The following is a 12,167-nucleotide window of genomic DNA, read 5'->3' as shown; positions in this document are numbered from 1 at the left end:
GGCGATGGGGTGGGAGTGGAAGATGTGAGCCCCTCGTTGTCTCCCTTTATTTGCCTGGCCCTGCCATCTCCTTTACTAAGCATATGCAGGGCCACCTACTTGGTTCTCATATTGACAGCAGCCTTCGACTGTGCTCCAAGAGTTGACATGTGAATCTTGGTTCCTTTTCTTAGACCTTTGTAGCATTGCAAAGGCTGGAGTGTTGGGGGGCAGTGGGGATGGGAGGATGGCCTAATGCCCCATCCGGCTGGGATGACCGTGACTCCCACATCCGCTTTCTTCCTTGGTGTTCCCTGCCAATCTCAGGCGCTGTCAGCTCCTTTTCATGGTAATAAGTGCCAGGGTGGTCCCAGACATAAACAGCCATCAGGCAGGCCTTGTCAACACTGGCTTTACGCCCTGAAGTCACAGCCCTTGTTTCCTGGTAAAGCTTTCTCTCCATTTTTCCTCAATATTTTGGTTGTCGCTGTCACTGTTCAGAGCCATTCTTGTTTTGTGAGAAGCCTGTAAAACCTCCCCTAAGTGAGTTCATTGCCAATAAGGAGATATGTTTTTTGACAAAGGACTGTGACAACTCTCACAGCAGAGCAGGGCGTGGCAGGGAAGTGAGTGACTGTGGATTCTGTAATGGTTATCATTGACACTGCTTCTGTGGCTCAGGACATTTAAAGAAATGGCATAACAAAAGACAAGGGAGAAACGCAGGAGTTCTTGAGAAAACCTAAGTGTAAGCAGGGAATGATGGAGTAGAAAAGGGATGTGGCATTCAGATATAGCATCTTTCCTCTCATTACTCTGGTGAGAAGAGACAATACTGGTAAGTAATAGTCTCTAAGAGAGAAAAGGGCACTACAGAAGGAATCTTCAACGTATATAACTGCTCTGTGGATTGATTTCTCTGGGACCTTTGGAAAGAAAAGCACTTTGCCCATTCACAGGGATGAGATCTTGCCAAAGTCCTACCTTTACCTATCAATGCCTCTGTTAGAATGTTAGACTCCATTAGTTCACAAAATTTTTTTAAACTCACCTTTTAAACTTCGTGTTAAGAGATATTCTAAAAGGGTCCACTGAATAGAAATAATAGTAGTAATGATGCAAAAAAAATGTACCATTTGTATGCTGTCTGGCTGAAACACAAAGAGCTTTGCATGCATTGTCTCATTTAATTGTAACACAGTGATATTGGGTACAGATACTACTATTCTCCCATCTTACAGAGAACAAATCTGAGCTGAGAGAGGTGAAGTCACTTGCCCCTAGTGGCACCTTGGTAAAATGACAGGTAGGGTAGGATTCCAGCCCAGGCCTGTCTGACTCTCAAACCTTTGCAACATTTTAGAGCAAAATGAAGACAAGCACCCTCCCCACCACCCCAGCTGCCATTTCCTGTGTTGGCAGCACCCAAGCACCCCTTGGAATTTGCTCTTCGCTGGTGCTTTGGAACAAGAGGTTGTTACACTCTTGCTTGGGGGTGAGAAAGAATCAGAGTGCGTGGTTAGCTGTGGTTTTTGAACAACACCATAACCTAGCCCCAGGCCCCCATTGCGACTGGAGCCAAATAGCATTCTGTGCTAGGGCCAGAAGCTTCTTCAGCCTGCATTTTCTCCTTCCCTGTTGTGTGACCTTGGGCACAACATCTCTCCTTTTCTCTAGTCTTGAATTTGTAAAATAAATAGATGGACAGAATAATCTTTGAGATGCCCTGCAGATTGAGCATTCAAGAGATTTTTCCTTGGTGAATTGCCAGGGGGCCAAAATTTACAACCTGCAGCCTTCCCTTCTTGACCATGTAAAGAGCATTCACCCGTCAATGGAAATAGTAATTTACTATGTGGCATCTGACAGGCCTCAACGAGTTAATAAACCCTGAAAAATGTCCAAGAGAAAAGTAGGGTAGCTTCAGTCAAGGGGAAATGTGGCCCTTTATTTATGGGATTGTATGTTTGCTTTTTGTAGTGTCTTTCTTCACAGGCACTAAAGGTGTTGTGAGAAAAGGCATTAAAGTCAGAGCTATTAACATTGCGTAGCTACTCTCTTCGTGGGAGACTGAGGAATCAGGCAACTCTAAAAGTCTTAAGAGACATTTCCTGAGGTCCTTGCTTTCTGTTGTTGCCATGGGTAAGTAGAGGTGAGCAACTGGTTGTCTTAACCAGGCCATTTTTCCAGTGTAGCTTAAGGATTAAAGTGGTTGGGGTGTGTGTGTGGGGAGGGGGGTGGTGTGTGTGTGTGTCTTGCCCTGTCAACCAGGCTGGAGTGCAGGAGCACAGTCATAGCTCACTAACCCCAAACCCCTAGGCTCAATCAATGCTCCTAACTCAGTTGCCCAAGCAGTTGGAACAACAGCTGTGCATCACCATGCCCAGCTAATTTTTCTTTTCCTTTTTTTTTTTTTTTTTTTGTAGAGATGGGGTCTTGTCATGTTGCCCAGGCCGGTCTCTAACTCCTGGGTTCAAGTGATCCTCCCACCTCTGCCTCCCAAAATTCTGGGATTAAAGTCATGAGCCAGAGTGACCAGCCATGCTGTATGTAAAGCCTAACTCTCCTGCTTCCTGATGCTATGACCCTGGGCAAGTGACGTCACCTCTTTGACCCTCAATCTCCTTATCAATACAAAAAAAATCCTAATAGCTCCTGAGCCACCAGACTGCTGTTGGAATTAAATGAGAGAAACCAGTGTTCTTTATCCCAATATCCTGCTCATAATAAGAACACAATGAAAGGTAGCTAGTATGATTTTCAGGAGTTCTGCTCAAACTGAAAGAGAGTGCTCTTGGGGTGGCCTTTTAGAATCTAAATAACTTGTGCCAAATGAGTTCAGCATTAGCACCATGAGTCGGATTCCAGGTGGTTCTTTCATTCCGGCCTTTACAAAAACATGACATTGGTTTATAGTACACCTCTGTGATGGCTATAGTTTTCATATGTTCATTCATTTCCATAAATATTTGCTGACTGACTACAGTGTGGAAAGCAGCAAGTAAACATGTATGAGTTGCAGCTACTATCTTTTTTCCATGTGGTAAGCCCCACATGGTTTTCCAGGCCTTCCACTGAGCAATGTTTGAAACTTTGATCACTAAATCTATATCCTTGTGTTTATGGTCTTTCTTCAGTGGAACAGTAGGTACAGGCTGGCATCTCCTTTGCCTCCCCTAACAGTGTGACGCTTATGCAGTATTCACTTCATTTGTCACTGTCATTGGCAAAGGCAGTCCTGAACCTTGGGCATATGCGTTGCATCCTTTCTGATGACATACTTTCCAGATGAGCTGTGATTTTATGTTTTGTTAAAGTTAAAAGGAGAGTGGAATCAAGAAGAGTTTGTTGTTGTATGAAAAGATACAACTGATTATTTTTTAAATGAAGTGATTTAGATGTTATTTTCATAGTCTGTAGACTCACAAGGGAAAGGCCTTGAATAGTAATTCCTTCAGTCTCCTGTCTCAAAACACCTATCTGAGTGATGGTTAGCCATCTGTTGTCAAAAATCCTTAGATCAGAAGAGCCTTGACAACTTGGTAATAGGTTCTCATATATGACATTTCTCTTGGCCTTTCAGTGCTTGTTATTTCTCACCTGCTGTCAGCCAGTCCTATGGTTGGAAATATGGACTAGTTGGTCAGCACCCCCATTTCATATTTCATGTATAGAGAATCTCTTCAATCCAGACCGCTTGGGGATGGGAATCACCTAGATACATAGAACTGTGCCCAGACACTGTGCTAGGGCTGTCCCCCTGGCCCATGCATTAGTCCTTGCATAGCAGGCATCTGCTATAACTCAGGCATTCCTGGTCCTCATTCAGTCCCCTTCTAGTGCTTTTTCTAAGCCCCTGCCTTTTCTTTTTTCTTTTTCCTTTTTTTTTTTTTTTTTTTTTTTTTTTTTGAGATGGAGTCTCACTCACTCTGTTGCCAGGCTGGAGTGCAGTGGAGGATCTTGGCTCACTGCAACCTCCACCTCCCAGGTTCAAGCGATTCTCCTTCCTCAGCCTCCTGAGTAGCTGGAACTACAGGTGCATGCCACCATGCCCAAGTAATTTTTGTATTTTTAGTAGAGATGGGGTTTCACCATGTTGGCTAGAATGGTCCTGATCTCTTGACCTTGTGATCCGCCCGCCTCGGCCTCCCAAAGTGCTGGGATTACAGGCGTGAGCCACCGCACCCGGCCGCCCCTGCTTTTTCTAAGCCCCTGCATCTTCCAGCCCCACCCAGAAGCCTCTTTCTGGCCAGATCCTGTGTACATCTCTGACCTCTACCTTCCCCTTCTTATTCCTTCTTGGTTCCTTATGGTATCTTTAGCAACTCTGTGAAGAAATCCATCTTGTTTTGGATGTCCAGGTCCTTGGCAGCCTCAGCAACCCCAGGGATCCCATTCTCTTTAGTTCTCCAGCCCTTCTCATTCAGGCAGACACACCAGGGCTGTTTTCTGGCTTCTCAATAACTAGGAAACCACGTTCCTCGGTATAAGTGAAAGGACCAATGTGGGGCATCCCTAAAACCAGAGACAGCACACCAAACCCAAATTCGTCTGCACCATATCCAGTGCTACTTCTTGAGGGAGAGCCCTCGATAGAGGTTAAGAACAGACGGCCCATGTCTTGAGTTTCCTTTCCACCAGATGAATTGAAATGCAAGGATTTCAAGCTCTTAGACCTTAATTAGTGAAAAGTGTTAACACAATCTCTGAACAAAACACCACATTTCAACATCCCCTTCAAGCCACCCAACAGAAACAAAAGCCTGAATACCCAGGCACTTGGGATGCTGACCTTGGTGCTGCTAAGTAACAAACAGAGATTACATTGTCTGGGAGTCTTGCTTAAAGTTGGGAGGAAAATCATTCTGTTACACAAAGTTGGGTTGTTTCCCAAGAAAAAAAAGTCAGAGTCCTATTGGCAAAGTAGGAGGCTTTTTGGCTGTGAATTTGAGGAATTAAATATTCCCTAGAGCAAGAACTATCAGATGTGTAACCAATAAATAGCACGTACTAGATGACACACTAAATTTAACGATTATGTCTCGGTGACACATGGTGATGTAAAAGTCAGTGCCTGAGAAAGGACTGGAAATGATCTGATGGAAATTTCCCTCAGAATGTAAGAGCTGAAACTTGTGTTTATTTGATTATCAAAATGATAGCCCCTCTGTCAGGTCATAGTAGGCCCATTAATAAACCTGTTAGATTTGAACATTTCCACGAGCAGCTGCTTTTCTTCATTGGTAAGTTAGAAAGCATTAAAAAAAGAGTATTTGCTATCAGATTAGATACCTTGAGAATTTCCTAATTGCCTTTAGATCTTAACAATATTAGGCAGATAATATGTATGGCAAGTGCTGCATTGTTTTTTCCAAGTCAATTCCAGTCAAGTCCCCAAATTTAAAAACAAAAACAAAACCCTGGAATGGGTAGGTTGCAGCTAGTCCAGATAGTGAAAAGATAAGGCATTGTATTTAGAAGCTACTTCATCCATCTTCATTCCATTAGCAATAGATGTCAATTATACCTCAGATGAATTTTTATCAGTGAGGTTGGTGATAATTTAACTATTTTTCATTGTGCTGTTATTGTTTCCAACAGAAATGTATTCATTTGTGTTGAAGTCATGTGGGAAGCACTATATAAAGCACTGTGGTTATGCCATTCTGAAAACACCAATTGTCTCCACTAATAGTACCTATCTCTATTACTGAGTTTCACTGGGTTATTGGGATGATTAAATTAGATGATGCGTATAAAGTCTTAGGGCAGTGCCTGGCTCATAAATGTGAGAGAGTTGTACCTTTTCCAATTCTTCCTCTACAGATTGTTGCCCACTTTTAGGCTGTAACTTCTGATGACCACAGTAGATTACTAAATTACTATTTCTAACAACTCTCTTTTCCCTTATATATTAAGAGACAGCTTGTTTGGACTATTTGTATATTGAAATGACTGTCCCTACAGATAGACTTGTGTTAAGGTCACCCATGTTCATTTGATTACTCTGACACAACTATGTTTCTTCACCCTAGTCAAGCAAATTTTACCACCCATGATTCTATATCCTTTAAGTTCAACTCATTTCCTAGAAATAAATATATCTTTGACTCCCAATGCTGTATCTCCCAGTTTTCCCCATCTCTGTAAGTGTTATCACTATCTACCCAATTGCCCAAACCAGAAACCTGAAAGTTATCCCTGATACTGCCCTTTCCTCTCCACCCTAGAGTGGATCCATCATTTCTACTTCAAAAAAATACATCTTTTTTTTTTTTTTTTTTTTTTGAGACAGAGTCTTGCTCTTTCGCCCAGGCTGGAGTACAGTGGCGCTATCTCGGCTCACTGCAAGCTCTGCCTCCCGGGTTCACACCATTCTCCTGCCTCAGCCTCCCAACTTCCCCTACCTAAGCATTCCTGAGTGACTTTCTCATTTCCACTCACACTGTATTCCCACTTGGGATCTACTCAGGCAAAGTAAATGTTTTGAAACAAAAATTAGACCATGTCTTACTCTGACTTGAAACTCTTCAGTGATTTTTCATCTTGTGCAGAATAAAATCCAAACTCATAATTGTAGCTCATAGCTTTGCTGCCTGACCCCAGGAAGTACCTCAGTGAGCCCTCTTCCAACCATTCCAGCCTGTTTGTTTCCTAGTACTTATCTCAATGAATAATCATATATTTATTTTTGTCATCACTTAATTAATGTCAGCTTCCCTCACTGGTCTGTAAGCTCCATGAAGACAGAGACTTGTCAATTTTGTTTATCGCTACATTTCTAGTATTTTGCATAATTTCTGGAACATTGTAGGTGCTCTATAAATGTTTGTCGAATAAATAAATGAATTCATTCCAAATCTAATTGAACCCTTATATTATTTTCTTTTCAGAGAAACGTTTTAAAATATTAAAATTGGTCACTATTGATAGGGATTATCTGTGTGCAAGTCATCAGCACACTTTTAGAGATTTGTGGAGATACTTCTAGGAACTTCATTCTAAAAGCCTTCTAGAATTATATCGCAAAGTCTTTATATAGATCAAACACTATAGGTTGAATGATGAATATTTTTGTTTTGGTATAGATATTTCAAGTTGGATGGCTTCCTTCCATCCTGTATACTCCATTAAGATTTTCAGAATGACTACTCCAAATCATAATATTCATAAGATTAGAGCTCAAATGAAAACAGCAATATTTTCACCTCCTAAAGTTAAAAAAAATTAAAGCCAAATGTATTAATATACGTACTTCACATTTCTCTATGAGCAACTATTGAACTTTTTATAGTGGTTTGTGTTTACTAGAAAAACATGTCTGGTACATTTACGAATGGATAACTGTGAGCATGCTTGGTAATAGTGGTTGAGTTAATATGTTTCATGAGTTACATGTTTCACATGGTGCTATTTACTAGGCATAAAAGGGCATGTTGGTAATTTAACAAAATCACAAAGTTAGTGGGGGAAATAAGAAATATTGAATAGAAGGAAATGACACTTGAAATCTGTTTTCATTGCGTTTTCACATTTTGTTCTTCATTCTTAAATTCATTTCCCTCTAAAAAGCAAGACCATTATATTGGGAAATAATGTGTCTTGAAAACCTGAGCCAGCAGCTTATGATCTGAGTGGTAATGACTTCTGTAATCACTAATGAGGCAATGGACATTGCATATCTCAGCACACTCACTGGGGCCAGCCTCTTGCCTGTTTTACAAGAAGCTGTCATATCAAATTTTTGTCCCGACTCCATGGGCACTTTGATTCCTAAACCTTTCTGAGAAACCTAATCTGAAATCAAAGTCAAGTTTCTCAGATGTGGTCAGACAAGGTCACATTTAAAACAGTCCAGTGAATCTGCAGATCAAAGTTGAAAGGTAATGCCTCCCTCCCAAAATTGGCACAGACTTACCTGCTAGCTTACCTTTCAGTTTCTAACGTGCCTTTTTCACCTCTTCCCAATGGACTGGGAAAATGAGAGCTTATCCTCTGGAAAATGGTTGTAGAGTTTTATTCTTAAATCATTTAATTAAGAAATTGAACATAGTTGTATTTTGGAAATGCACCTTTATCCCAGTCAGTGAATCACAAGGCATTTTGTTGAAGAAATATATCACTATTTCATAGTAGGACTTCTTAAAATCAGAATTTCATGGTAATTTCAGGTTCATGAGCTTTATTTTTGGCTCCAATTCTCAGGATTTACCCACAGTCTTGAGTGAGCCAAAAATGCCACACAGGATTGCTGCTGTAATGCTGTGGACATTTTTTTTTTTCAATGCCACCTTCCTTCCCTATTAAGCCTTGAGATATTATCCAAACTGGCGCTGTAAAAGAGGGGAATGGTAACTCTTGTTAGGCATTGTCTTATCATCTCAAGACACAGGTTTTTTCTCAAACTCCGTGTGATTAAAAAACAACAACAACCTTGCCATTGCTTTATATTGCAGTGTTCTGTCTCTTGTGGTCGAGGGCATAAACAACGAAATGTTTACTGCATGGCAAAAGATGGAAGCCATTTAGAAAGTGATTACTGTAAGCACCTGGCTAAGCCACATGGGCACAGAAAGTGCCGAGGAGGAAGATGCCCCAAATGGAAAGCTGGCGCTTGGAGTCAGGTGAGCAATGCTTCTCCTCTACTGACTGCTTCCTTACGTTTGGCCACGTGGCTGACCCCAGTGTGTTCACTTGTGTTTCTATGCACGGTTTTGGTTTTACCGAGGGGAGCTCGGGGACTGGGAGGGGAGAATCATTACCTAGATAGTCAGGATAGTTACTAGCTGTGTGACATTGGGCTCCAGCCTCTGGAGCTTTGGATAATACCTATAATTAGGGGTGGCTGTGAGGGTGAATGCTAAGTGGAAATAGGGATCAGATGGAGCACAGATCAGCCCCTCAATACTTCACTGATGGCATTTCATTATCACCACGTAGAAAACTACTAACTCAGACTGCACTGAAGCTGACTGTGGTCACCTGGCAGAAATTGAGTCTCAGTTTATCTTGGAGGTTCTTGAAGAAAGGGCTATTGACGAAAGTACTAGAAAATACCTCTGCCCGTTTGCTTGCTTACAAAAGGTGAAGGACAGAAGAGAGAGTTCTCTGCTATTTTCTAGCTATATGACCTTGGGTAATTTAATTTTCCTGAGCCTACTACACATGGCTCTTATGACGATTTAATGCAATCATAAATGCCCAGTGCTTTGCAGGGGTCTTCAATCTAGTAGGCTCTCAAGAGTAATATTTTGTTTGGACAAGTGTGATGTGTGTATGGGATGGAGAAGGATGTGAGTACCCAAGACACTGATTACAGTTAGACTCCACTAATTCTAAACATTTCATAGGCTAGTCAGGAACTGGGTGTGAGTTTCCCTGTTGAACTTGAAACAGGAACCTTAGAAGCTTCTGTTTAATCTATAAACACTGGATATGTGAACTAAAGCCATTCATATCAAATCCTTAGAGTAGATCTGGTAACTCCACACTTGCACATTTTCTTAGTTTGGTTGAAGGTGCTAATTTAAAAGTAATAAGGCTCAATTTCTTTTAAAACATTCTGTATTTAATGCTGCTCCTTCTCTCCACTGATCTGAATCAATGAAGTTTTACTGTATTTCCAGTGCTTCCATGCAGTGGAGAATCATTTAGATGACTCCAGATAATCGATGGGAATCTAGGTTCAAGGTTGGCGGGCTCTAGCATGGATTCTTCCAGAGCCTAGAATCTTGATTCTTAAGGCCCCAAAGCAGCTTTGGTCATAGCGTACATTAATGTGGGGAGGATTCGAGAATCCTCCATTTCAATATGACTAATGGAAAATTCCTTCAGAAACCTGAATGTATTTTCAATGCCCTGATCTGGCATCACTGCCCTCCATATCCTCCAGTCATCATTCCGCAGGGCAGTGGCCTCATCCCTCTCAAGGCCTTTATCATAATGAAACATGGGGGTTTTGTTTGTTTTAATTTAACAATAAAAAAAAAAATCTATACCCAGCCAGAGCTAGTTCCTCCTTTGCCTTCCTTCGGGGAGCATATTCAAGGCAATATTTCATACCAGTCATCCTTCTTAATGTTTTTCTAAGTGATCCTTGTCATCTGTTAACTTCCATCCCTTTTATTTTTTGGAGCTATTCGATTCATGTAAAAGCCTGCAGCTAGCATTATTTAAGATACCACGCTAATTAGCTTGTCTCTTGTGGACTTTCATGATCTGTTACTTTTTTTTTATGTTCCTTGGCCTCTACTTGTCTGTTTTATTTACCTCTGAATATTAAGTTCAGAGCATGTAAATGATGCTCATGTTAAAAGCCAATATTCACAAAGGATAATTAAAAGAATCTTTTGCTCTTTATTGGTAAACACAGAGTGAGTTTTAATCCAGCATCATGTGATCTTGATGGGAAGCCTAAAATTGCTTACAAAGCTGAAATGATTAGGTTTAAACCCTGGGGGTTTTTGCCAACATAAGGTAATAGGATTATCAGAATGCCTCCCCAGAATAAACTGCACCTGTTCAAAATGATTGCTCGGAAAAGTCAAGTCACCTTTGTAGAAAATGCAAGTAAACACAGTTATATAATGGTCTGTGGCCAGCCTTATAATGTCCTGATTTGATTTGTAGAAATAAATAATAAAAGCAGGCAAGACAAAGTACCGCATGGGTAAAATTCAATTTGGGCAATTTAGAAGTGTACCTGAAAATAATCAGACCCAGTGGTTAATGGAGAAAGACGGTCTGCATGATTAAAGATTATTGGCTTCCTAATGATCCAGTGGTAAACAAGAATATCCCTAAGACTGTGATAGTAAGCAAGAGTAATGATTGTCCACTTGCAGCAATATTTAGAAGATTTTATATCTGGTCTTTCTGTTTTCTGCTGGTAGTTACAGCCTAGTCATCCTGTCTTCAAGGTAGGAAAAATAATTGGTTTAATTTCTCATCACATCGAAAGGTCTGATGATAATATGATATATAGAATATTCGGATAGAAACTACAATAGCCATGCTAATCTTTACAGTCTCTCTGCTAGTATTGATGTTTTGAGATTTAAAGTGGAATATTTCACTTCTGTGTCTTCTGAAATCTTGAATTTGTAAAGAAAATCAGCTTTTCTTGAAGGAGGGGTGGAATTATCCTTACTGAAGCCTTAAAGGGTTTTTCTGTCTCCGAAAAGATTACATTTCATTTGTTTAGATATTTTTAATCAAGAGCTAAGGAATGCCTATGAACTTTTACGACAAAAATTAGCATCAAGTTCTTGATTCAGACTGACAAATGTGAAGACTCAATATTCCCATGATACAAAAAGCGTTTCACAGTAAAACTTTTTTAACTTATCCTATCACTATAGAGTTTTTAAAATAAAGATCAAAAATAAAAAGAATAAATTATCAGATTAGAATGAAGGTAACACACCAATGCATTAATCAATCATGAATTCATGCAATCAAGTCATTCATCAGTTCTGAGATGCAGGTCTTCTTCACAGTTCAACACCTTTGTGGTCAGGATGGGCTTCACAAACTATGGAATGTCATGATTTCCTTAACAGCCCTTGTTGTCTTTCTTAGTGCTACAAAATATAATGGTGTGTTTTGCAATCAGTGTTGTCTTACATTCAATGAAATAAGCATCAATTTTTAAAAGATCTCCAGTGCTAATGCTGAAATGGAATCTACCATCCATTCTTGATTAAGACTTTTCTTATAATTATAATTAGAGCAGCTGTATTGTGGTGTCATTCTGAAGTGTCCTTTAAGTGTTTAATGGAGAAATGTGGCAAATGTGTGGCTTGTGTTCTTTGAGAAATTAAGGAAGCCATATGCATATGGTCAGTGAGGAGAACTAGAGTTGCTTTAGTATTTTGTGCTTTCCATTTATTTTGTTTGTATTTGAAGCATGAGCATTGGTATTGAATTGTTTGAAGACAGGCCTCTCACCCACACCCTCACTGACCTGCTCCAAAAGACTGCATCATATTAGCACCAATTTAAAAACTGGGATCACAAATGCACATTCGCAGTAGCTATGCTACTTTGTCTAAGACAAATTTTACTTTGTGTTTTTGGTTTTGTTTTTGCTTGAGTTAGGGTGATTATCTCTGTTTTTTTATTTATTGATGAAGTATCTGCCTAAAAGGTTTATTGGGAAGTATCAGAGGTATTTTATGTAAAATGCT

At 40.2% G+C, this 12,167-nt stretch overlaps 1 protein-coding gene across 3 annotated transcripts in view; it reads left to right on the top strand.

Annotated features, from left to right (window-relative positions):
* ADAMTS9 (ADAM metallopeptidase with thrombospondin type 1 motif 9) overlaps positions 1–12,167 on the top strand; it is a 175,637-nt gene that overhangs the window by 111,319 nt on the left and 52,151 nt on the right. For 2 of the 3 annotated variants that reach the window (XM_003811598.6, XM_003811597.5), the window contains one exon: positions 8,436–8,603. The exons of the other annotated variant lie outside the window; for it this stretch is intronic. In XM_003811598.6, coding sequence (XP_003811646.2) covers positions 8,436–8,603 — 168 coding nt within the window. The remainder of the gene's footprint in view (positions 1–8,435; positions 8,604–12,167) is intronic. 3 annotated transcript variants of the gene reach the window in all.

The sequence above is a fragment of the Pan paniscus genome, chromosome 2, assembly GCF_029289425.2.
Source record: "Pan paniscus chromosome 2, NHGRI_mPanPan1-v2.0_pri, whole genome shotgun sequence".
Taxonomy (NCBI): domain Eukaryota; kingdom Metazoa; phylum Chordata; class Mammalia; order Primates; family Hominidae; genus Pan; species Pan paniscus.
The sequence above is the reverse complement of the archived record's forward strand: the minus strand, read 5'-3'. Positions and strand labels throughout refer to the sequence as shown.